This window comes from Varanus komodoensis, unplaced genomic scaffold, assembly GCF_004798865.1.
Source record: "Varanus komodoensis strain SLA01 unplaced genomic scaffold, ASM479886v1 scaffold38, whole genome shotgun sequence".
Taxonomy (NCBI): domain Eukaryota; kingdom Metazoa; phylum Chordata; class Lepidosauria; order Squamata; family Varanidae; genus Varanus; species Varanus komodoensis.
This window is the reverse complement of record NW_025335909.1, coordinates 8,825,110-8,849,862: the sequence shown is the minus strand read 5'-3', so window position 1 is coordinate 8,849,862 and position 24,753 is coordinate 8,825,110. Positions and strand designations below refer to the sequence as shown.

Below are 24,753 nucleotides of genomic sequence, written 5' to 3'. Positions count from 1 at the left end.
TTGGTGCACACACGTTCACGCGTGCCAGGCTCCGCTCGGCAACGGGAGCTGCCGGGTGAGAAACACGCGCCGCAGCCGCAGCGAAGCGGGAACCTCGCCGCCGCCTCTGCAGGGGCCGGCAGCCAGAAATGGCGTCCGCGCAGCACAGCGGCCTTAAAACCTCCTTCCTCCAGCACCGGGCTGCTAAGGATGATGGGCTGCATGCTGCGGCGCGCAGGCTCGGGGCCGCTCCGGGGGAAGCCGCTCCCACCCCTTGCCGTCCTGCAGGGAGGTCCCGCCTGCTCTTGAGCCCATCAGCCCTGGAACCCCGATAAGCTCCTGAACACGCTTATTCCGGAGAACGACAACGTATGGTCCTGAAAGCACTCCGTGGCGCTTCGCCGAGCTGGTGCCCCCAGATCTACTGGGCTGCCGCTCTTGACCTTTCCAGCATAACAGCTGCAAGCCCACCGCACCTGGAAGGTGGGTGGAGACGGCCAACCAGCCCCACGCTGGAGACAGGTGACCCCGTGAAGTGCGTGTTCCCATCGTCCTTTTAATATTTCAGCACATCACATGCCACTAATACAGAAGGGGAAGCAGAGGCGTGACCCGAGGAGCAGGATTTTCTCCTGCCGACGCACGGGAGTCGGCCCCCAAAGCGGGGCGCCATTTCCACGTCAAATGGGCCAGTAAAACGGAAGATGGACGCTGCTGCCTGCGTGAATTTCTGCGCTGCCCAGAACATTTGTGGAAGGAAGGCATGCTCGGCCCGGCCTTCAGCACCTCTACCACAGCCCTTCCCGTCCTGCTCAGAAATCACGTTGATTCTGATTGAGAGGCAAGTTATAAGACAAATGCAGGCCTGGTCTGTACCTCTTCCTGGGATGTTTCTACAAGCAGCGATGGCGGTCTGAATAGTCACAGCAGCACGAAGAGTGTCTCCGCGTTAAGAAAAGCTGAAGCGGGATGGACTGGAAACGCAGGCGGTGCGCAAGGCAGTGGTTTTATGGCATCGCGATCGTAATCCTCTGTGAAAGGTCCAAAATCAAGCAGGTGCTGCTTCTCTTCTGCATCCAGGTGCTGCGTGGGTCACTCTCTCATCCAAGCAGGTGGGGCAAGGCAACATGAGACCTCGTGTGTCCGTCAAGACTGTGCTTTGGTTGATACCTGTCGGATGTAAGGATAGACAGGTCAGCTCTGGGGTTGTTATGTAGAAAATTGTATTTATTTATTTATTTATTTTCCGATTTATATCCTGCCTTTTTCCTACAAAGGGCTCAAGGCAGCTTACATCTCCTCCTCCATCTTATCCCCACAACAACAACCCTGCAAGGTAGGTTGGGCTGAGGGTTTGTGACTGGCCCAAAGTCACCCAGTTGGCTCCATGGCCGAGCGGGGACTCGAACCCAGATCCCCCGAGTCCCAGTCCCTCGCTCTTCACCACCACACCACACTGGCACACTGAAAATGTACAGCCCACCATTCATCACAAAATGACCCAGGGTGGTTCATCATATTCCTCATTTTCTTTATTCCCGGCAGTCCCTGCTGTCTTTCTCAAACCAGCTGAGACAGTTAGCAACAATCCAGAAAACAAGAGTGAAGAACCAGTCTAAGCATAATAAATCTACAGAAGAGCCCGTGGGGTGTGGTGCGAGTGTTCGTCTGGGGACCTGGAAAATCCAGCTTTCAGTCCCTGCTCATCCTTGAAGCCCACTGGGCGATTTCGTGCCCGTGGCTTAACGCTCGGCCCGCTCTGCCTCGCAGGCTCGTTGTGAGGATAAAAATGGAGCGGAGAAGAGCTCCATAAGCTGCCTTGGAAAAAGGGTGGGATAGAAATGCAGTGCCAGAGTAATAATAGGAACCTTGAAAACATCGCAATTTAAAAAGCCAAAAAAGAGGCAACTTGGCCTTCCAGAATGCAGAAGGAACAACATGGAGCAGATCATAACGGATCGAGAAGAACGGCACCACACACCGCTCCATCCACTGCCTCTTTGTAACAGGGGGCCCCCTGTTCTCTCCTGCTGACCAGGGTTGGCATCACAGGGCAGAGCATCTGAGGGCTGAGGTGCCCCCACTAAGGCGGCCCTGTGGTGAAATCCGGAGGATCGTGTGCTCCTTCCTCGCAGGGCCCCACGGGAGGCGTCGCCCAAGCCGAGGGACAAAGCCGCAACTTAACGCGCCCGACCTGGCCCTCTGCTTTGTTGGGGGGCAGGTGTGCCAACAGCCGCGCTGGCTGAGCGGAGGCTATGCAGCTGGGCGAGGACTACGAACAGGGGATCGCCTGCTGGCCGCTCCAGCAAAGCTGTCCCACGAGGGCCGCCTCCCTCCAGGGCCCCGCTTCGTGGCAGGAAGCGCAGGCACGCTTCCCCCTCCGCCTGCGGCTGCTCGCGGGCCCTTACCACGGTCAGCTGTCCGTTTTTGGCTTTGTAGACGTGAGGCTCCTGGCCGGTGGTGAAGACCACGGTGCCCTCCTTCCCCGACCCGATTTGGAACTGGAGGCTGCAAAGCAGACGCGCAGTGGAGATTACGTGGGGGGGGGGGTCCCGGCCCCAGGACCAGCTCCAGCCACCGTGGGCCCCATGCCCCCTCCCGCTGCCTGGCCTCTGCCGGTTTGTGCCGCTCTCCTCCTCCCGGAGGAATTAAATCCATGGCAAGATAATCTCAAGAGCCCAGCTGGATCGAGCCAAAGGCCGCTGGCGTGCCTGGCACTCTGCCCCGAACACGGGGGCTGCCTAGAGGGGCATAAACAGGGAAAAGCCCAGAGCCCGGGGTCCCTCCGAGAGAGAAAGCCCCCTCTGGAGCTCCTGGGGAGTCTGTGGCTTCACGTGGCCACAGGCTGGGCGGGGGCCAAAGAGCGGGGGCCCTGCTGGCCCGCAGGTGCTCGAGCAACTCACCTGCCCTGGGCCACCACGACCGCGTCCTGCTTGTTGGCCAGCAGGCAGAGCTTGGTGACCGTCTCGAAGAGGTGCTCACACTGCAGGATGGCGTCTCCCTGGGGGGGGAGGGCGGTCAGCTCTGGGGCCAGAGGCCGAAGGGAGGGGCTGCCTCCCCGTTCCAGATGCCTCCTGGGACACCTCCAAAACCCCCAGCACAGCATGCAGCAGCAGAAGGCACATCGCCGTTAAAGGAACAGCCGCCCGGAAAGCACGCGCACTCGCAACGACTTCCACGCATCTCCTCCGGTGGCGTTTCCCCAGCTAGCCTTACAGCGCTCTCGCAAGGTAGGACAGTGTTGCAGATTAGCAAACAGCTACACTCTCCGTCGCATGAGGCCACGGACTGAGCTTGTGGCCACGGAAAAAGGTGAACGGCACGCCCTGCTTTGGCGGCGGGACAGCCAGCCGGGAGCTGCACATTCCCAGAAGCACCTTGCCACCGTATCACAAGATGCTATGGATATTTGCATCTGGCACTTAAGAGTATTTTACACAGCTGAGCCCTGTCTCAGCCTGAACCCTGCTTGTAGGTTGCCATTTCGAACAGGGCTGGGACATTTAGATGGGTCTTCGATTTAAAAATCCTTGGACTGTCAGGAAGGGTGTGTCCAGATAATTGCAATTATCTGGGAATTGCAGTTTTAGTCCAACTGGTTTTTTTGGACCAGAAGTCTAGTTGTTATTCCTGTGCAAATATGCGTAGATTTAATCCATGGGCATCTTAAAGTAAAGTGATTGATCAACGAAGAATTTTTAGTGGCGTGACAGCCCCAACTTCAAAGCAAACCCACCAGAAACAAGACGCTTGAATGCCACCTGCAAGGGCCAGGCTGGTCCGAGGCACCCCGCTCTTTCTCACGCGCCCCCAACCCAGAGTCCCCATTCTGCCCGTTACCTTCTCCTGTTTGTTGTCTTCTGAGACATGCAGGACCAAGATGCTGTCACTCAAGTTGCTGGTAGAAACACCTTGGAGAAAGAATGCAAGACGAAGGAAATCGCATTATTTCTCTCCTTTGACCAGCGTTACACGACATGGGATGGAAGGAGCCCCTTTCCCCATCCCATTCACAACGGAGCATGTCGGACTTGGCCGCCTCGGCCTCCTAGGCAGCCACGCAACTGAGGCGGCGCTTCTACAGTCTTGATCAGAAAAGAGGCAAAAATAGACAGTGGTTCAAAGCAAGAGAAATAATTGTGCACACGCCGTTTCGCACGTCAAACTCATTTAGATCGCGGCAGCTTGGTGGCCGCAAGGATCAGTGGCATTTGCCACTCTTGCCCGAACGAACGCCAAGCAGTTTTCCTGGGGATGAGCACAATTCTGTGGTGGAAAAAGATCTCAGCCTTTCAAGTTCAAGACATATGAAATGGATCAGGGACGTGCCCAGCCTGGGAACTGTCAGATGCCCCTCAAACGGGCACGGCTCCGGCAGATCAACAAACAGCTCTGACACTCCTCTGTGGGCCAGAGAGCCAGGCTCCGGGAAAGCGCAGCCCTGCCCTGCACGAAGGACCGCCAGGCTTCCGGACGCTCGCTTCCCCCTTCGCACCGCAAGGGGCACACGCGGCGACCGCAATGCAAAGGAATGGAGCCGGGCCCGGGTCTTTCCCGCCTCCTCCCTCCAGGCCTGTTTCCCTTTGGTGCCACGTCCCTGAGGCCGCGAGCGGAGGACGAGGGCCGCCCCGTTGTCCCCAGTGGCCTGGCAGCCCCCCTGCAGCCCAAGAGCGGGGGGGCTGGACTCGGGGGGGGGCGAGGCTGCGGGGGGCGAGCCGTACCCTTGAGCGCCGCGTACTCGATCTTCTGCTTGATCTTGGCCGCGTCCACCACGTACAGCGCCACGCGGGTCAGCACCAGCAGCCGCTCCCGGGGCCTGAAGCCGTTGCGGTCGAACTTCACCACCGGCGTGACGTACTGCAAAGCGGCGCAGGAGAGGATTCGCGGCCGGGGCAGGCCCCCGGCAGCGAGGCCACGTGGCGTCGGGGCGGAGGGCAGCCCCCGCGTCCCCGCACCTTACCTTCACCTTCTCGTGACGGATCATCTGCAGGATCTTGGGGCTCAGGTCGCTCTCGCCTAAGGAAGAGGCAGGAGGAACGGTCGGGCTCCCTCCGCAAGCGGCCGAGGCCCTCGAGACCCGTGCCCCCTCCCCCAAATTACTTAGCCTGGTGTCCACAAACGGTTTGCTCAGGCTCTCCGCGTAGCCCGCCTTCTTCCCGCAGAAGATGCTGCTGGCAATCGCCTTTTGCTCCATCTGCATGAGGATGCGAGGAGAGGTTGTGCCCCCCGGAGGAAACAGCTCCCACAGTCGCTGCAGGGCAGCGTGCGAGGCTGGAGTTCCCACCCTCCAGTTTTTACGTGGGACTCCGGGCACACAGTGTGTCCCGGAAGCCACCGGCACGGTCTCTGGGATGCGCCCGGGTTCCGTGGCATGATAAAAGCTTTGTCTCGGAGGAGAGGAGCAGTCCTGTCTGCTTGGATCAAGCCCTGCCCCACAGCTGCTCCGGAAGAATCAGCTGATTCCAACGGGACCCTCCGGAGTTTCACGTGAGGTGCTCCCAACCTTCGAATGTGTTGGACTACAGTTCCCCAAATCCCAGGAGCTGCAGTCCACCAGTTCTGGAAGGTGCAAAACCAGGGAGCGGAGCTTCTCCTGTACAGAAAATTGCCCCGCCTTCAAGTTTCCGCAACTTATTTTTCTTTTTACTGCGAGTTCAACTATTAGGGCGATCGCCCAGGCAACCCATGGGAACTGCAGCTTAGCAAGAGAGCCAAGGCAGGAGAAAATGCTGCCCCTCCCTGAAAGTCCAGTCTGCTGCGCCTCTGAGCCTGTGCAGAGTGCATTTGTACTGGGCAGCCGTGAAGAACAGGTTTGAAAGGCCTCCCGCCGCGAGGGCTGACCTCGGACCCGCGATCACCTGTGTCTTCCTCTCCGCCGTGATGCCCCGGCAGTACTTCCGGACGAGGTTCCTCATGCAGATCTTCTTCAGGAGCTCGGACGTCTGTGTTGAGCAGGGGGGAAAGCCTGTCATTCGGCATGTGAAGACGCTTAGCTCAGGGCTGAGCTCCTGTGTGGCTCACAGAAGGTCTCTGGTGGGACCCCCGGCATGACAGCGGACGGCGGCTGGCCGGCTGCACATGCCCACACGGCCGGGCCTGGGCCCTTCTGAGCTGCTCCAAATCCACCAGGTCTACGCAACCCGGTGCTTTAAGCGCATGGCGCATGGCTGATTCTCACCACAGTGCAAGCACACAGAGCGCTGTGCGTGGACCACCACTCACAGGCCAGGCAGGTGGAGACCTCCTCCCCTGCCGCTCGCCACCCTCTGCATTTGCACCCCCTCCATGCCAGGCTAAGACAAGAAGAAGGATGTCCTGCCGGGGTGAGGCGACCCCTACTAGCCCCCATCCCCACAGAGAGGGGAGCTGAGAGGGGGGAGCTTTGAACCTCCCCTGCCCGCATTTGGCCAGGGACCCTGGCGCTTACACGGGGCTGAGAAAAGCACGGGCCACGCCAGCCATGCTGAACATCGCGAGCCGCTCGGGAAGCCAGATGCGGGCAAGAGCATCTTCCAGCTCCCGGGAAGCGCTGCTGCAGGCCCCGCGGGGGAGCCCCTTTCCCGGCACTGCCCCCCAGCCGGCGGGCACGCGCCCCCTCACCTGCTCCATGATCTCCGGGGGCCGGAGCCAGCTTTTGTCCAAGACGTTCCTCGGCAGGTGGTCCCGGAGCTTCATGAGGTAGGAGCGCTGCACAAGCCTCACGAAGTCCCGGTTCTCGGGGCCGAGCGGCTGCTTCCGCTGGATGAACCCCTTTATGTACCTGCAGAAGGGAGGCGGCCGGCTCAGCCACACCGCCGAGCGCACGGCAGAGGCGGCTGCAGCCAGACCAGGCCTCTGTGGGGTGGCTGGGTCCCCTGCTCTGCAAAGGACAGCCCTCTGTCCGAAAGTGTCCCCTACAGGAAAGCCGCCCGGTCCAATCCAAGCCCCGTCCTGCTGAGGCAGCAAAGGGGGGGGGGGCGGCAGGGCCGCCCAGGACTCACTTCCGGATCGTCTGGGCGGCCCACATGCGCTTCTTGGCCAGCTTGCGTGCCAGGACCCCCCTGCAGCAGGCCTCCAGCTTGATGGCTGCAAGCACAGAGACAGTCGCGCTTCGCACGGGTGACCCCTTGCCCAGGGCAGGGCGGGAGGGAAGGGGCCGGACTGGCCGAGGGCCCAGCCAGCCCCCCCCCCCCCGTGCGAGCGAGCAAGCGACAGCCGGGCCCTCTCGCCCAAGCCCTTGCAGAGGTGGTCCGGGGGTGCGCAGGCGGGAGGGCCGGAGGAGCGGGGCCTGGGCACTGGCACACCAGCGCGGCGCGGCTGAAAGCTCTGGGGAAACGGCTGGACCAAAGCCGGGACGGCACCCAAGATCAGGCAGCTGTGCAAGAGCGGCTGGGCCCCCCAGGGCAGCCCAGAGGGCGGCCAGGGCCCCGCCGGGGCGAGGTTTGCCCCCTGCGCCTGGCGCGCTGCCCCCCGGGCCTGTGGGGCCGCCCACGGTGCTCCAACACACGCCCGCTATCCCGCCAAGCCGGCCCCAACGACAGGCAGCGGAGCAGAATGGGCGGGGCCAAAAGGGCTGGAGCGGGCGGCATCCGCTGCCCAGACTCTGTCGGGCTCCCAGCCCCCCCCATGTGCCCAGCCCCCCCCCCCCCCCCCCCCCGGGCCCGGCCCCCCCGGGGCCCCCCCCCCCCCCCCTGGGCCCCCCCCCCCCCCCCCCCCGGATACTGGGAGGCGAGCCCCAGTGAGGTTCCAAGGACCCCGGTTTCCCCCACCCCGCCTGCTCGTGGCGGACCGTCCTCCCAGGGCTTCCCGGGGGCTGCAGAGGATTCTGGGAGACGGCCAAGAATGCAGAGAGAGCCCCCCTCCCCGGCGCATGGCAGGGAGGAGTGCAGCCCCCGAGCGGGGGGGGGGGGGTGCATCTCCACGCCACCCGGCTACTGGAGAGCCCTCGATGGGGCTGCACGAAACCCGCACGGCTCCCAGCAAAGCCGGCGCTTCCCACGTCGCCGTAAGCCATGCTTGCCACGGGAGGATCCGCGGGAGAAACGGAGGCACGGGGCACAGGGAAAAGCTCCGGCCGCGGTAGGCGAGGGTCAGCAGAGGGCAGCAGCTCTTGGGTTCCCCAGTCAGTCGCCCTCCCTCCGGCTCTCTCGGCTTCGGGAAATGCTGATCTGCATGTTCCAGTTGGGCGTGTGTGGCAGTCGGGCGGCTTCTGTTTAACAGAGTCCCCTTGGAGCTGCCACTGGAACCAGCCGATTTTCATCATGCCCTCGTTATTGTGTGGGGGGTGAAGGCATAAAATAGTGTGTGCGGGGAGCTTAATCCTCATTCTGGCCCTTGGGACCGACCGAGAAGTCATGTTTCACTTTTCAAAACTTGCAGCAAGAGGCTGAAATTCAGAAATCTGCACTGGAAATCAGGCATGGAGCAGTTCGGTGCCAAGATTAAAACCGACTCCGGGTTCAACAGGCACACGAGCACGAGGGCCCTCACCAGCGTCCCGCATCCTCTGGAACTCCCGCCTCCCAAGGCAGCCTTTGTATTTTGCTTGTATCCTGGAAACTGGACGGAAAATACGCGTCAGCTCCCCGGACGGGCCGTTCAGGGAAAAGGCCGTTCGGGGAAAGGGCGTATCTGCAGGATCCTTTGGCGGCATTTCGAGGCTAAAATGTGCCCAGCAAAGCGGGGATGGGAGAGAAGATGCAGGGTGGGGGGGGCATGGGGCAGAGGGGTGCCAGAGCAGGTCACATGCCCCGCACAAACCCTTTACTCGCCGCAGTGCGAGCACGGGGGGGGGGGGATTTCAGTTGGGGTCCCCAGGCCCTGGCACGGGGTGGTGAACCTTCCCACCTGGCCAGTCCCCCCTCCCAAATGTCCCTCCCCGGAGTGCAAGGACAGGAGAGAGGGAAGCCCCCTCCACGGGCACCAGGTCCAAAGGATGCCCAGGGGCTTACCCAGGCGATGTTTTCTGTATTCAAAGGCGTCTTCCGTGGCAAACAGAGTCCTCGGGAAACGGATGAATATTTTGGTCCTGGGCAAGAGAAAACATCCCGTGGAACAGCCGTGCTGGTAAGACTTGAGGCGGCCGCCATGGAAGATGCTGCCCTGGTCGATCGCGCACGCCGAGCAAGGCCCACAGCGGCCCGGATCCGGGGACTCCGCCAGCTGCGCCTCACCTTCCCATTTTGTACTCCTCTGGTCTGTAGCCGATGTGCTGGACCAGCTTCTCCACCCCCTTGGCAGCCGAGCCGCGCCAGTGTGGCCACGTCTCCGGGCACAGGGACTTGTACCTGAGAAGCCAGCAGGGGCCCGTCAAGCACGAGAGAAATGGCACCGGGCCAGGGCGGCGGAGGAGCCCCGCTGCACGTGGAAGGCCACCGGCGTCTCCGGCAGGAAAACTCCCGCCGAAAGGGGTGCAGGGCCCCGCCGGCGAGTGGCCGCGGCAGAAGGGTTGCCGTGGAGCGAGGGGCCACGAACCTTCAGGCCCTGCCTCCTGGCCTCTCGAGAGGCAGGCGGCTGCCCACAGGGGGAATCCGGTGCCGGACCGGACGGGCCCCCCAGGGATCCATCACCACCACCAGGCACTTCACAGGCGGAAATGGGGGAGATGAGAAGGGGGCCCCAGGCCGTTCCACCAACCCTGCGGGGAGATTTAGCCTTTCCCCTCTTCCCTCCCTGCTCCTTTCTCCATGTATATCGTAGCCTTCCCGGTGTTGTGGCCTACGGCTCCCATGATCCCTCGCTACTAAACACAATGGCCGGGGCTGATGGGAGCCGTAGGCCAAATCCTCTGGCGGGCCAGAATTCGCTCGACCCGGCCTTGGACGGCGAACAATTGCTCTGCGCAAGGGGCTGCAGGCGCCGACCTCACCTCTGCAGGAAGTGCTCGTATTTCCGCCGGTAGGCGAAGCCGGCTCGCCTCACCCGCAGGTGCTCCATCAGCCCCAGGTACTCCACCTGGTGCCTTATCAGCGCGTCGTCAAATTTGTCTGGGGGAGACAAGCCACGTTTAGGGACGGATGAGAAGTTCTGGGGCAGGTGAGATTTTTGTTCAGTTCATTTGGCAACGTGTGCAGCGTGCTCTGGTCCCAAGCAGACGTGCATTTAAAAGAGGAAACCCAATTTGGGGGAACACGGAAAGTGACCGCTCCCCCCGTCCAGGCCCAGGGCTTGCATGCCCCCCCCCCCCCCCCGCGAGTCTGGGCTGGGTCCCCATGCATCCCGCCTGGTCAGGGCTGCCTCTGGGCTGCCCGCTTTGGGGTTTTTTTGCATGTTCCTCATCTGTAGCAGTTTTGGGGCAGGACGGTAGACTACGGGTGCCCCTGTGCTGGGGACCGCCGCTGGGCCTGAGGCAGATGGGTGCGGAGACCAAGTTATTCGCGATAATAGAGTCAGCAGCTGTGGCCAACGCGGCAGGGAGAACGGAGCGTGGCTCTCGGGGGGCGCTGTGGCCACCGGACCCCCAGATGTGGCCAGCCCCTGGCACAGACAGTCCCTAGCGGAATAGAAGACTGTTCTTATTCTTGCTACGATTAATTTCATTTCTGTGCCCTTCAGTATTGCCCAGTTGGGCAGTTCTGTGACAACATTAATTCAGGGAAAACCAAGCAGAAATAAAACATGGAGGTGGGGGGGGGGCAGAAGTCTCCAGTGCAGCCGCACAGGATGGCCCAGAGTCCCCCCCCCCCACAGCCTGCACACAGAACACGGAAAACTAACCACCCTGCACTGCACGGGGCGAGTGTGGCTGTGTGACTGGCTGTTTCCTAACTCATCCATGAGGGCTAGCAACTTCAGCCGACGTGCATGTGCCTTCCAGAGGAAGCCTGGCTTTTACGGAGTGGAGCAGCCGCTTTGGGACCCCGCCGTGCTCCAAGCGAGACGCGAAGGCGAACGCACGGCCCTCACCCGGCTCTTTGTCATTGTTGGGTTTGATGCACCGGATGTAGGAGGGCTCCTTGGACATGAGGATGTCGATCAGGCTGGCCAGGCTGGACTTGAACTGCGTCGCGACCTGCGCAAACCAGAGGCCTCCTCTGTGCCCACAGGTGTGGGGAGAGCAGGGCAGCCCCGAACGAACCGCGGCACCCGCTCGGACCAGGCGGCGCCCCACAGACGGCTGGGCCGTGACCCTGCTCCCTGCAGCCCCGCCGGGGTCCCGGTCTGGGCGCCAAGGGAGGGCGGCTCGGCTGCCCGGCTCCCCACAGCCCTTCGGCTTGGGAAGAGACTTCCGCCGGCCCCGAGGAGAGGGGCTGGTCAGCCCCATTGCTACATGGTAAGAAGCAGGGGCGCAACTCACGGTCTCGGGCCTCTTCCGGTTGTCCAGCTCGGGTAAGCGGAAGCATTCCCTGAGGATGCCGTTTCTCGACTTGCACAGCACCTGGAACGCACGGACAAAAGGAGGGATGAAACGAAGTTGGGGCCCAGATGCTCCAAAAGCCATCAAAGCCCCCCCCCCCATCACCGCCACGCTGTCACCCACCCCAAACCTCAGAAATACGGCAGGACAGAAGCTGAGTGAACTGGCCCCACGTGCTTGTACCTCTTTAAGGTTCCGGTAGAGAAGATCATTATTTTTCTCCAAGAATCCTGAAAAGGAGGTGTGAGGGGGAATAAAGTCAAAGCAAGGGCTGAAAAGTAGGAGAGAAAGCAGCTCAAACAAGCAGTCAGGTGACCCAGAGAAGGCAACTCCGAGCCTGCCATTCTAACGCTTGTGTGGACAACCAAACCGCAGGACCAGGGATGCTGCCGGCTCCCACCGCCTCTCCCTCCCTGCCGATTGCCCTCGGGCTACGAAGCGCGGGGCAGAACCTCTTTCGACCGAGGGCCACATTTCCTCTAACCCCTGGATTTTTCTGTTCAAACAAGTAATTAAAAAGCGCTCTATAATATGGTCTTGAAGAGGGAAGCACCCCTGCTTTTTTGGTGTCCCTCAAACTGTTCCGGCTGCCTGGGTCCATCCCCTCCTGCCAATTTAGCCCAAAGAGGGTTCTGTGGATGGCAAGGGCTGCCCACAGCTCATCTGGGCGCCGAGCGAGGTCTGGTCCCGGTCCAGCCGGGGGGCTGGCGTGCCCACATCTCTCACCCACAGCGCAGTAGGTCACTTCCCCGGCGTAGTGAAGGAGGCGGAAGTCCATCCAGTCAATCGATTTCCGTGTCTTCTGGTCTGCAAGCTTCCGGCTGGAGGAAGGAACGGGAGAGGAAAGGTTTTCTGCGCGAGCAGGTGCATCACAGGGCCAGGCCGGTGGGGCGTTGACTGCCCCCTGCAAGGGTGGCCAGCTTCCCCAGGGGGGCTGGGGAGGAAGGGTGCTCCCCAGGGAAGGAGACAGAGCTGAAGCGCGTACGTCAAGAAGTGGGCATGGTCTCCTACTTTCTCCTCCAACTTTTCCAGGAAACTCAGATCAGTCGCCTCGCCCGGCCGCAAACACTCTTCGTCCTGACAGTGGGCAGAAAAGGACGAGCCCATCAGTTCCTGGCCCACATCACCTGGGCAGTTTAGCGAAACCTTTTGCCCAGCCGCCCGCTTTCTCCATGCGGCTGGCTGCACCCTCTTAGTCTGGGGCAAGAAAAACCGGAAACGGCACTGGGCAGCATCCTACGCCGGGCCTCGCAGTTTGCACCTGGATTCAAGGCTAAACCTATCGGGTCACCTGCTTGTTTGTCGATTCCTAACCTTCAGCTCTGCAAGGACGCCAAAATTATGTGGACCCCTGAACTGACCCACATGATGTGATGATTCCCTGAGGAATTTTGCAAAGATAATCACCATTTTGGTGCATGCGTGTCCATGTGCGTGAGGGTGTGTCACTCATACAGCTCCAAAATTAAACAGGTTAAAAATCACAAGCTGACCCTGCAGGGAATGCTAAACAGAGACAGATTCAAAGCTCATGGAGCCGGCTGGGGTCTTAGGGCCTGTCGTAGACTCCCCACCCAGCCTACCCCACAGGGTTGTTGTGTGAGGATAAGACTGAGAAAAGCAGGAGGAAGAGGAGGGGTGGAAGCTGCTTGGAGTTCTTTAAAAAAGAGCAAGACGAGAAATAAATCCAATACAAATCAATGAAGAGAGCAGGACGGCAGTCCTCCACGGAGCTACACAGCCTTCCTCCAAAGTGAGCAACGGAAGAACAAACGGTTTGTTTACATGTCTTACGGGCCGCCTAGGATTGCCAGGGCCCTGCGTCGCACATTTGCACAATCGGCCTGGCCCACACAATCCCGAGTGCCGCAGACCTTGATGGCCGTCTCTGCTTTTGGCACCCGGGAAACCGAAATCCCCGGATGAGAGAAGGGCACCGAGGAAGCCTGACTGACACTCCCCCCGATGAAGCTGCGAGGCCCGGCCTCGGCCTCGGGTTGCCCGTGTGTTAATCACCGGCCTCGGGCCTGGTCAGCAGGTGAGGCACGCGGACTCCTGCAGGGCTTGCTCCTGCGCGACTCCTCGGAGGTACGAACAGCCCCTTCGAGCACCATTTCGCAGGACGACCGCTCTTCCCGCCCTCCAAAGCCCGGCTTTGCACAGCCAGAGGCCCCAGATTCAGGACGGGTTCGTTTCCATGCCAGAAGGAACTGGCATCCGCCGTGTGCTGGCACCCCCAGAATTAGCTGCTCTTCTGGCTTACCAGAATGGAGATGATGCCCTTGTGCTTCTCTTCCACGAGGTCACAAATGATCTTGTTATTGAAATACGGGACAGGCTCCCACTGCGGACAGAAGCCAGAACACAGACGCACAGACGTGTTTGCTGAGCAAAGCGCCACGGACTCTGTGTGTGTGTGTGTGTGTTGTGCGCGGGTGGGGGGGAGAGTCTCTTGAGGCCGCCGCTGCCCCGGGACCATTTCAGGCTGAAATATGCCTGAGATTTGGAGTGAAAGTTTAGAGGGATCCTAGAAAAAGTCGTTTCTGAGAGAGCTGCTTGGAGAAAAAATGATTGCCCACGGGCTGAAGACAGACTATATTTTGCAGAACTGTAGGCTGCTTAAAAGAGGGTTCACGGCCTGGGGGGGGGGGGGCTCGCCACTTAAAACAGAGCTACCTAAATCAGTGGGGCTTAAACTGTTCAAGACTAAGCGACTGCTCAGGTCTACTCTAAGCATGGCTAGTCCCGCTCCACTCCCTGATGTCTCCTGGCACCCCACCTGAGCCTCTGGCAAGCAGGGGTGGTGGGATCCTGCGCAGCCTCTTCTTAAAGCCCACAGCACCTGCTTGCGCAGAAGAGCGAGAGCAAGGTATGTACAGACTACGGGAAGCGAAACTCGTGCAGCCCGTTTCCGGCTCTCTCTCAATGACTACTTGCTGTCCGCAGAGGCCAGAGCATAGTTTACCGGAGCCTCGGCCATGAATTCACGCCCAGACACTTTCTCCTCCCTCCCAGAGAAGCAGGAGCCCCCTAAGTGGAAGCATCCTCCTAAGTGGAAGCATTCCCCCGAGGATGCCGTCGCTCTAGCTGACGGCCCGGTCCCCCCACCCGGAATAGCCGCACCCTTCCTCCCCCTTGGCCACCGCAGCTGTGGGGTGGGGGCTTTCTGGCAGGAGAGCGAACGAGCGGGAGGCATGTCCGTGCTTACCTCAATGCCTTCGACCTCATACTCCTCCTGCTCTGCCTTTAAGGTCATCTCGATAAGCAGCTGCTGCAGCTTCTCGTTGCAGTAGTTGATACAGAACTGCTCAAAACTTGCAAAGAGCCAAAGAGGGGGTGTCATTTCATGCAGTGGGAGGCCGGCGTACCCCAGCGCCTGCCGAAGCACGGAGCCCTGCACCCCCTGGGACCCCGCAGTCCGTGGGGCAGCACCTTCCCCCACGAACGGGCCGGGTGTCCAGACCTTCAAGCATGTGAGCTGGCCTGGTGGCACGGGCGTTTTCATCAGCTGGTGCTGTTCAGTTTGTGCTCTTAACTGTTCTAAAGCTTTGAATTTGGATGCTGTTAACGGTGGGATGCAAATTCAGTAAATAACCGGACGGGACTCACAACGAGCCCTGACTAACGTCGAAGAAAGAGGAACTGCTGCGAATCCCCATTTCCAGTTTCTTCACAGGCAGCCCCACATAAAGGGCGTTGCAGCGATCCGGCCCAGAATCAAGGGGCGCATGGACAACTTACCTGTTTGTCTCGAAGACTTCAAAGCCGTATATGTCCAGTAATCCAATCACGGTTTTCCTGGTGAGATCCTGCCAAGCAAAAGAGAGTCAGAGCAGGGCTAACGCTGCATCATTTTAGGCTCCTTCTGTCAGCAGTGGACGCGTTGCCGGTCTGGGATCCCAAAGCTGAGGTCTGAGATATTCAGCCCTCAACGAAACGGGACGATTATAACTAAGAATCCTTTCCCGAGAATGTACATAGGGGAAATACACGTTCAGTTCCACAAAATGCCATTTGGTTCTAAAGGCTTCAATTAAATTTTATTATCCAATCAGTGACCCATTCAAATTTTGCAAGAAAGAGAACAGGATAAGCCAGGGGTGTTGCTGGTAAGAAGCTAAGTCTCCGTCGCACAATTTTCCACGCAGATTTTGCGGGAACGATACCGAGCAAGCACGGCATCCTCTCCATCCTGCTTGCAAGATCAAGGGAGGCGCTCGGTTCGCAGGCCCTGTGCAGGGCCATGCAGCTGCCTTTCCGCCCGGCTGTGGGGCAGCCCCCTTTGCGGGAGCGAGAGAAGTGCACTTTGCAGGGACTGTGGGAACCGGCAGGACGACTGGTTCTGATGCCGCGGGCTGCACGCCCCGCTCCGGCCGTGGGAAGCGCCGTGCGCAGCCCCCGCTGCGTCCACCGCGAGGCCAGCCCAGCCGGGACGGAGCCAGGCCCGCCGGGAAATTCCCCCAAGACACGCCACTCCGCTGCAAGGATGTGGCCCCCGCTTCCCGCTTCCCCACTAGACACGGACAGTGCGAGTCCAGCCTTTGACTTCCCCACCGGTCAGCCCAGAGGCCGGTTTCTTTCTTTCCGTTGGCTTCAGGATGCTCTGTTAAAAAGTTGGCTCTGCGTAATTAGAAATAGCGAAGGACCAACCTTGTTTGCCAAAGAGCCATTGATTTTGTTGACCAGCCAAGTAAACGTCCGTCCATAGATCGCCTTTGCTACGGCGTCACGAGCATAAAATGCCAGGTCTACGTCCAGTGGGCTCAAAACCTGATCGGCAGAAAGAAACGTGACTTGTGATCAGGCTGGCAAAGCGGCCATTTCATGCTTTTGCAGGTGGGAGGAGGGAGGCTACCTCTTCAAACCGGGCCTCGATTTTCCGGTGCGTGAGAGCTTCCTGAAGGATGGAGAGGTGGACGCCCAGCAGCTGGAAGGGAGCCACAGACAAGATGCCTTCAGTGTCAGCGCAGAACAGGCCCGCAGAGGCGGCCTCCGCCTGCACACTCCTGCCCCATCTCGGAGGCTGCCTTGGGAGCCCTGGCTCACGGGCTCCCCACCCTTCAGAGCAAAGCGGGTGGCAGTGCAGGAGACGGCCTTCCCGGTGGTGGCGCCTGACCAGGGGTTCCCTCCACCCTAAAACCCACCCCAGAAAGCCACCTCAACATTAGAAGGCAAAAGCGTACGCGTCTCCCCAGGCCTGCCTCCTAAACCTTCGAATATGTGCATGCAGTTAGCTCTTGGCTGCAGTTGGGGCTTCCTCCCATCCTTTAGTATGTCCACTTTGCATCTTGACCTATCGAGTGACCTGGGGTCATTTCTATTAGACGGTGGAAAATGAATCCTTGCAATAAGTAAAGCGGGAATGCAGCTGGGCAGCACGATCTTCTTGAAGGTATCTATTTTGTTCAACATTGGCACCTTTCCTCACCACCCATGCTCCCCAGCAGCGGGGCCAGGGACCAGGGCGCCCCCTTTCCTCCTTAGCCATCAAAGGGCTGCTTCCCGCCTTTGCTCTGGGCGGATTTTCCTCTGCAGTGGCTCAAAAGGTGTTGCAGCTGCCTGCTCCCCCTCCCAAGCAGGGTACCTTGGAGATCCACCGAAGCTGGGTGCCCCGGGTGATGATCGCGTGTCCGTTGTTGTCCTCCTCGAACTGGACGTTGCCCAAGTGCAGGACGCTGGCGATGATGCCGAAGAGGTTCTGGGGACGAGGAGGAGAGAGGTGCACGAGGCCAAGAGGCGCTGCTGTGGAGCACGGTGGGCGGAAGGGCTGGCTGAGGCCTGGCGCCTCTCGAGCGCTGCTGGAGGCTCGCCGGGGCATCCGTGGGGCAGGGCTGGGGCCAACTCGAGCTTGCTGAGAGCCCAGCCTCTGGCGCCCCCCTTTCCCCAGGCTCCGGGGCGGTTTCCTGGCTTCCATACAGCCCTCCTGCTTCCGCAAGGCTGGAATCTCTCTCTTCAAGCTCGGACTGCCTGTACAAAAGCTTTCCCCCGCCAAGCATTCTCCACCAGTGGGACACCGAGTGGTTTTCGCAAACATTCGTGGTCCGAAATGGGTGGCTAAGGCAAAGAACTCCCAAAAGGCTGTTGGGAGAGCTTGCTGCACCCGGACTCAGCCGGGGAGGCTGGGCTTCCCCTCCGTTGGAGGGCTGGAGCCCATCTGGAGCAGCTTTTGCGGTGGGTGCGCCGAAGACAGTGGGCGGGCACGGCCAGCCCTGCACGCTGACCACGGATGCTGCTTCGGGGTGCCCAGCACCCTCCAAGGCACGCAGGCCCCCCTCTTCGGGCTGCCCCCCACCCAGTGCCCGCCCGCGGCTCCTCCGCCCCGCTTGTACCTCGGTGTCCCTCTTTGCAAACTCAATCACGGCGAAGGCCTTGCGGACGGTCCTCCAGTCGCTCCGGTCGTTGATGGAAGGCACTCTGGCACAGCGGCCCTGTGGTGGCAGCGGGGGGGGGGGGGGCGCATCAGGACCTCTCTGGGCTCGTGGGGCAAAGGGGGAGGGAAGGGGCTTTCTGGGGAGAGCCGGGCCGAATCCCCCGGTTAGTCGGGACACTCACTGAGCAAAAAGGAAGCGGGCCCTGGCTGCATGAGCCCTGGAGAAGGGGCTGGGAGAAAATGCAGCGCGTGTTTGGGAGGGGTCCGCTGGGAGACCCCACGGTGAGGCGAGCATACAAGCGCAGCCCAGCTGGACCGGAGGCCTCCCTGCCACGGTTCCCACACCGGCGGAACGGCCCGCAGGAAGGCGCGAGGGCAGCAGCGCCCCCGGCTCGTGCTCGGATTACTGGGCGTAATCCCGTCTCATGTGGGATCGTCCCTTGTCTGTGTCGTGCAAATGCGGGAAGATTTCCCCGTCTCTGCCCAGGCCATGGCTGTCTCCACCCGAGCAACAGTTCCGGGCTGGGTTCCTTCCGGATCAGAAGAGCGACTCTTGCAGAACCAAGAGGCTCAGTGTGCTCCTCTGAGGAGCCCCCGGGAAGCCAAGCCAGAACACACACTCCAGCTGCCACAGAAGTCTGGGGAAGGTGGGCCTCGCAGTCAGGGCTGCAGGGCGATTATTTTCCCACTATTTAACAGTCAATTGGTTTTAGCCTTGTTTTTAGCATCATTGCAGTGTGTTACGCGCTGCGGGTCGTATGCCCTTGCTTTGCTTTCTGGGGTTTTTTTGTTATTTGTAAGCCATCCAGAGACTTTTAGTATTGGGATGGCATATAAAAACGAATGAGCAACTAAATAAGGACAAGGTAGAGGGTACCAACCTGCACCAGGTACAGGTACTTCTGGGGGTTGCGCTCCAGGCCGAGGCCCTGCAGCAGCTCTTCCTCCCCGCCTTCCAGCAGCTGGTAGAAGATGTGGAAGTTTCGTTCCCCGGGATTTTGGTGAACAACACGAGACTTCTCAATCAGGTAGCTGAGGATGTGCCCGCCCACGGGAGCTCCCTAGGAAGAGACGTCCCAAAACAAGTGAACGGTTAAAGCACAGGCGTTCATCCCTAGGCCTGAGGGGAGCTCTGGCCCTCGGGGGCTTCCCTCCGGCCCCCTGAGCTTCCCTGGGGGGCGATGTGCCCTTCCCTGCAGCTCCTGCCTCCCTCTCCGCTGAGGGTCTGCTGCTTCCCCGGGGTTTGTGCCGTCTTCTCCCCAGCCTAAAGGGCCGGCGGCAGAAGGTACAATAGAGTGTGGGAGACCACTGCAAATTCTCTCCAGGCTGAAAGTTTCCCACGACATGTGCAACTGTGCAAGGGGTTTATTGTACCTTAAAATCAAACTGGATGTCCATGTACTTTCCGAACCTGCTCGAGTTGTCGTTCCGTAACGTTTTTGCATTCCCAAAGGCCTGCGGGTTAAACAAACAAACAGAAAGTACACAGGAGCGTGGCCTGTTTAATTTTCAACCTGTTCTGTTTGCCGCCCTCCCTTCTCCTCTGCCACCCTCCTGAATTCTTCTGCTTGTTCGTTAATCCTGCCGAACAAGTTTTGCCGCCCACTTCACAAATCTCTGGGGCAGGAGCAGCACTTGGTACCTTTTCTGTGGGCACCACAGCTCTGGAAAGCCCTCCCCAAAGGGGCTCACCTGACCCGTGCACCTGCATTCATTCTGGTTCCAGGTGAAGGCCAGAAATGTCCCAGGAATTCAGTATCAGACTGTTTTAAATCCTGTGCTGCATTTTAAATGCAGTAGAATCTGCTGCTTGGCCTTACTCTGGTTTCTACTTCTATTTTATACTGTAGTTTCAATCCTTTACATTTCTCTACTGTATTCTGTGCTGCATTCTGTTTTTAAATCCTTTAAAATGGCATGTTGCAAGAGCAATCGCTACCGGTTGGCATCGATAGTAGTGGGCTTGGTAGTCGGATTCCCGTAGCTCTGCTTGTCTCCTTATTGTGCCAACGCATGCCGGTTGAGACAGAAAAAACCCCTTAATCTGGTATTCCTGGCTGAGGCAAGCAGGGACCGGTTGGGATTTTCCTGCCTAAACAGGAACAAGACCATGCCCCTAAACCCGAAGGCGCCCTTGTGTTTGCGCTAGCTGCATGCCACTAGAAATAAGGCTTACTGTTACCCTAAATTACATTAATTTATCACACAGGACGATGTCACTACAGGAGTTGGTTTTCCTTCCTGGGTTACAGTTCACGGGCTGCAAAATGAAACCCTGAAGGAAAAGCAGCTACGCTGCACGAGCGAAGGGGCCTGGTTCTGCGGAGCGTGGAGCCAAGCGCAGCGGGACCGGGCGGGCAGCGTGTGCACCCCGGCCTTCTCGCTACCTCCAGAACGGGATTGGAGAGCAGCAGGCGATCCCGGACCACGCGCAGCTGCTCTGTGGTGGGACAGGTCACGGCGAAGAACTGAAGGATCTTCTTGGAGGCTTCCGTCTTGCCGGCTCCGCTCTCCCCCGAGATCAGGATGAAGTGGTCGTTATACTCCGTGCACATGATGCGGTAGGCGTTGTCCGCGATGGCGTAACTGGAGAACACCGACAAACACACTCGCTTGACGGGCAGGCGGCCACCGCGTCTTCAGATCATACGAAAGCACAGCACGCCTTCAGAAGCCGAGGTGGCTTCGTAATGCCCCGGGAGGATGGATTTTGGACCACAGATCTCGGGAAAGCTGAGGGGCGACCCTGCTACGAGCCCCGGCAAAGGGCAGCCATGTCCCGCCCCAGGCTCTCCAGGTGTCTCCAACCACATCTCCATGCCGGAAGTGCTCACCGGCATCTCCGGAGAGCACCAGGTTGGGGAAGGCCATTCCGTGACAGCCTTCCGTCTGGCACCTCTTTGGGTGAAGCGCGTGCTCGGCAGGGATGGAAAGAGACATGCCAGGGAAGGCGACCGGGGATGCTGGGCCGGGGCTTACATGTGCGGGGGGAGCTCAAAGAAGTTGACTCCTTTATACTGCCCCATCTCCTTCACTGTGTAGATATTCAGCTCCTTGTACGGATTCACTGAAACCAGGAGCGTCCCGATGTATGTCTACAAGGAAAAGAAGAGAAGTCTTGGCGGTGCCACATTGTATTTTGAAATTAAAGAGTGCATTCTCGTAATCAGGCGGAAGCTGAGGTGCAGTCCTCCAACAGGAAGCCGTGCACCTTTTCCTGGGCATATTTCAAGGACGGGAGACCCCTCCCCTCCTAGACCAGGTTCTAGAAATAAGAGAACCCATCTTTCTTGCTGCCACCTTGATTTTTACTTTTGAAAGGTGCGGGGGCAGTCCCTGCTGCGACACAAAAAGCCTATACATTTGTACCGGCTTCTGTGAGAAACCCAAGAGGGCGCACACCCAAACGCAAGCAGTCCCTCTGGGTACGAGGCTCAAGAATGCAGTCTATGCTCTGCACAGAAAGCCACGGCTCCTTCACACGGAGTTTCCCTACACGTCAATACACTTTCTCAACTGCCGGTTTCGTCGCAGAGTTAAGCTCCATGCATCACGCACCCACCCACACACAGCTTGCTCTCCCACTGGATCATCTTTAGGAGGCACCGTGGGAGAGCGGACTATAGGTAAATGCAAAGAAAAGAAGCATTTCCTTCCACTTTTAGAATCAAACGCTGCACTTTCCCTGCTCTAAAATCCTCGTGGAAAAGTTTGTTAGATCAATGCAGGATTTAAGACTGGCTGGGGTGAATCTGCTTGAGCTTCCCTTGAGGAATATAACCAGTGGGCCCCAACACACAGGAGGTGGTTGGCCCCGGCTCCGGAACCCCCTTCCACGGCATCCCATCTCCCCTGTTTTCATTAAAGATGTATTTTTGTGGAGTCTTTTGAAGTTTGGGCAAGCATTCCCTTTGTTCAGAGATGCTTTTGTTGCGCTTTCCACACAACAAGAATTGTGTGGGATCCTCGTGAGAGATGGGCAGCTTTCTCTGTTCCTAACATCACAGGATCCCCACTACACTGATCCTAGTCCTCTCCTCCCTTTAGCATCCCCAGGGATTCAAATCAGAGCCAGCGGCAGTCGCCACAGGCATCAGCCCCTGCCCCTTTTTTCTCCACAAACGAGTTATTTCAAACAGCAACATCATGAAAGGCAGACGAGGAGCGATTACGTAGATGAGGTTCTCCCGGTATCGCTTGCAAAGGTTGTCCAAGAAGGCAGATTCACTCGTGTGCGAGTCCAGAAGGACAAGATCTTGGACGCCAACTCGGTCCCGGGCTATCAGCGCCCCCTCCATGTTCAGCTGATGGGGCTTCCGCCACCCTGCTTTCTCCTGCAGGGAGAGACATCTCGTTAGGGGTGCAAATCCAGTCCAGTCGCAGAATCTCCCTGCAGGAAATCCAAGGAGAGCCCCTCAGGAGCCTCCAGGACAGGGGGAACCATCCCTGGCACGGATGGGCAGGAACGGCTGGATTGGCCTCCCAAATTGCCAGGCGATTGATTCCATTCCACCGCCTGCTTGCGGGCAGAATCCATTGCTTGGGGAGAGCCCCCCACTTGTTCCAACGGGCACTGGAGCAACGCACTAATATCACTAGAATCAATGCAACTGCAGAGTGTTAGCCCTCATGTGGACTAGTGCCATGCCCTATGCACACACCCAAAAGAGTGAAAGACGGATCTGCGAGTCTGATCCATGTGTCTCAGGAGCAGCCAGCCCACTGCAAACCCCTCAGGTCCGATTTGTCACTAGCCAAACGCGTTTGCTTCTGAAGAGCATCCATCCCACACCCCGAGCACCCCATCCCACCCTTACTTGCCCGCCAGACAAATTCGGGGCTGCTCCAGCAGAAGACACGCCGGTTGCCTTGAAACAGACGCGGCTCTTTGCCACTTCCAGAAGCCTTTACAGCCGGCCCCCAGAAGGGATACAAAGTGCCTTCCCCAGGCTGCGGAATCTGGGAGCGCGAATTCTAACTGGAGCAAGGTTACCAGCCAGTCGCCCTTTGCAGAGGCCGTGAAACAAAACCCGGGCACTGCCATGGCGCACTCGCAGCTCGGCCTCTATTCCCCTTGAAGTCGGGGCTCGAGGAAACGCAAAATCCTTCGGCTGCAAAGCATGCAAGGAACAAGATGCCAGCTGCACCCTGAGCTCGGAGACGTCAAAGCACCGGCATCTGGAAATCCGCGGCCAGCTGCATGCCGGCAAGGCAGCCTGGCCGCATCACCGTACCGCCGCGGAGGCAGGTTGGGGACGCGCTCTTGGGGGGGGGGGGGCCCGCCCGCCCGCCCCTCAGGACTTCTCCGCGCTTGCCATCGCCAGGTGTGTGCAGCAGCTCAGCCTGCAGCTTCTGCCGGCCCTGCCGAAAGCGCCCAGCTTGTCTGCAGAGGACGGAGGCCATGGCGCACCGAGGTCTCGGCCGGGCGGCCGGACGCCGGATCCAGAGGGCGGGACCCTCTGCCGCACCACTGCCTCCCGGCACTCCAGTTCACCGCTGCCCCGTCGCCTGGTCCCGGCACCCAAGCTGAAGACACGGCGTACGCGGCACAAAGGGAACCGGGCGCCTCCGCGAGACTCACAGCCCCCTCCCTCCACCGCAGCGCGACGGGACGTCCAGGTCCGGTGCCGCCAGGGCCTCCTTTCCTCATGGAGCTTCCGGAGGGGGCACCCCAGTCTTGGCTGACTGGGGGACCGGGTGGCAGGTGTGCCTGGGTTTCCGGCCACGTTCCCACCTCTTCCAGACCTCCCCGGATGCCTGGCGGCCTGAGAGCAGCCACAGGAGGCCCCCGAGCGGTGGCACGAGGAGCTGCCCGGCTGAAGCTGCCCACAGTTTCTCTGCAGCAGGTTTCCTCAGAGCAGGGCCGTCAGAGGGGGCAGCAACTCCCATGGATGTAGGGGATGGTGGGAGTTGTAGTCCGGCACATCTGGAGGGCACCCCGTTGGGCAAGGCTGCTCCAAGCCACTGGCCTTGAGGTTTATTCAACGAGCCGCCCGTGTTTTGCAGGAGTGGGGCTCAAACTTTCGCTCGCCGGAGCAGACGGAGGGGCAGGGAGGCGTCCTCTGGATGGGTCCCACAGATGCCGGGCCCATTCGGGTGCATGAAATGCCATGCCAAGCGCCGCCCTCCCCGTCCCCTTCCCCACAAGTGCCGTACCTGGCAGGCCCCAGCTGCTCCCTGCATCTCCTCTGCCCATTCCACAAAGCAAGCTTTCTACATTTTGTGGCTGGACTTTAAACATATTGTTGCAAAGTTGTCCCGGAGCGGGAAGCCGTTCCGCCAACGGGAATTCCTGGCCAAGGCAGGGACCTGGACAGGCAGCCTCCCCACACGAGGCATGATCAGGGTTCGCCGGGCAGGGTCACGGGCCGAGCGGCAATGACTTCTCATCCCTCGGACAGGGGAGGGAGGACGCGGCTCGGCAGGGCTCTTCCCCCAGCGCACGCGCGCTCCCTCCGCAACGGAGAGGGGCTGCTGAAGGGCTCCATCAGGGCATCCCCTGGTCCAGCAGGCGCTGCAGGGGCCGGAAGGAGGCCTGGATCAAGGCACCCGCGAACACTGCTGAGGATGGGCTCTCAGGCAGGCGGCCCAGGATGCTGGGCTGCAGCCGAGGGGTAGCACACGTGCACGCACAGAAGGCCCCAGGCTTGGCCCCAGCAACTTCTTCAGGGAAGGTGAGGGAAGGATCTTGGCTGAGACTCTGGAGAGCTGCCAGTCAGTGCGGGCAATAATAGGCTGGCTGGGGCAAGGCGTTTGATACCTGCACCTTCCGCAGGGCCTTATCGGCAATGGCGCCCCGGCTGCAGCACAGACCTTCCACAGAAGGGCATTTCTCGTGGCCCATTCCCAAAACCCCTTTGCCCTGGATGAAGACCTGCGGATTCAGCCAACCCTTCAAATCACTTGTGCGCCACAAGGCATCTGAGTTTCAAACGGCTTAATTCTGGAGCGCTCCAGTGCTTGCTCATTGTCGTATTTCGTATTGCTTTTGACCTTAACTTTTAACACACTGTGCTTTTCGGTAATATTAAAAATGTGTGCTTGCTGTACATTACCCAAAGAATGTTAT

At 59.6% G+C, this 24,753-nt stretch overlaps 1 protein-coding gene across 1 annotated transcript; it reads right to left on the bottom strand.

Moving 5' to 3' along the window:
* Nucleotides 1-525: 525 nt before the first annotated feature.
* MYO1H (myosin IH) lies at nt 526-22,018 on the bottom strand. The gene is made up of 31 exons (XM_044440430.1): nt 21,857-22,018; nt 20,664-20,779; nt 20,072-20,270; nt 19,059-19,139; nt 18,566-18,745; nt 17,644-17,742; nt 16,899-17,012; nt 16,170-16,241; nt 15,965-16,084; nt 15,056-15,123; nt 14,523-14,628; nt 13,578-13,658; nt 12,300-12,391; nt 12,041-12,135; nt 11,498-11,544; nt 11,255-11,335; nt 10,864-10,969; nt 9,827-9,944; nt 9,132-9,245; nt 8,910-8,986; nt 8,449-8,517; nt 6,960-7,044; nt 6,580-6,739; nt 5,838-5,921; nt 5,080-5,173; nt 4,940-4,995; nt 4,701-4,836; nt 3,820-3,890; nt 2,883-2,980; nt 2,388-2,487; nt 526-1,149 (listed from the first exon to the last, which is right to left on the bottom strand). The coding sequence occupies exons 1-31, from the start codon at nt 21,980-21,982 to the stop codon at nt 1,126-1,128; spliced, it is 3,069 nt and encodes a 1,022-aa protein (XP_044296365.1). The 5' UTR covers nt 21,983-22,018; the 3' UTR covers nt 526-1,125.
* Between the last annotated feature and the right edge of the window lie 2,735 nt (nt 22,019-24,753).

What these genes read in the sequence shown, in the direction of transcription:
- MYO1H (XM_044440430.1), bottom strand. Translation starts at nt 21,982, where the DNA reads ATGGAGGGGGCGCTGATAGCCCGGGACCGAGTTGGCGTCCAAGATCTT. An exon ending in ATGGCTCTTTGGCAAACAAG is followed by an intron (nt 15,124 to 15,964) that starts GTTGGTCCTTCG and finishes TTTGCTTGGCAG; the next exon opens with GATCTCACCAGGAAAACCGT. An exon ending in CCCCGGAGATCATGGAGCAG is followed by an intron (nt 5,922 to 6,579) that starts GTGAGGGGGCGC and finishes TGCTCAACACAG; the next exon opens with ACGTCCGAGCTCCTGAAGAA.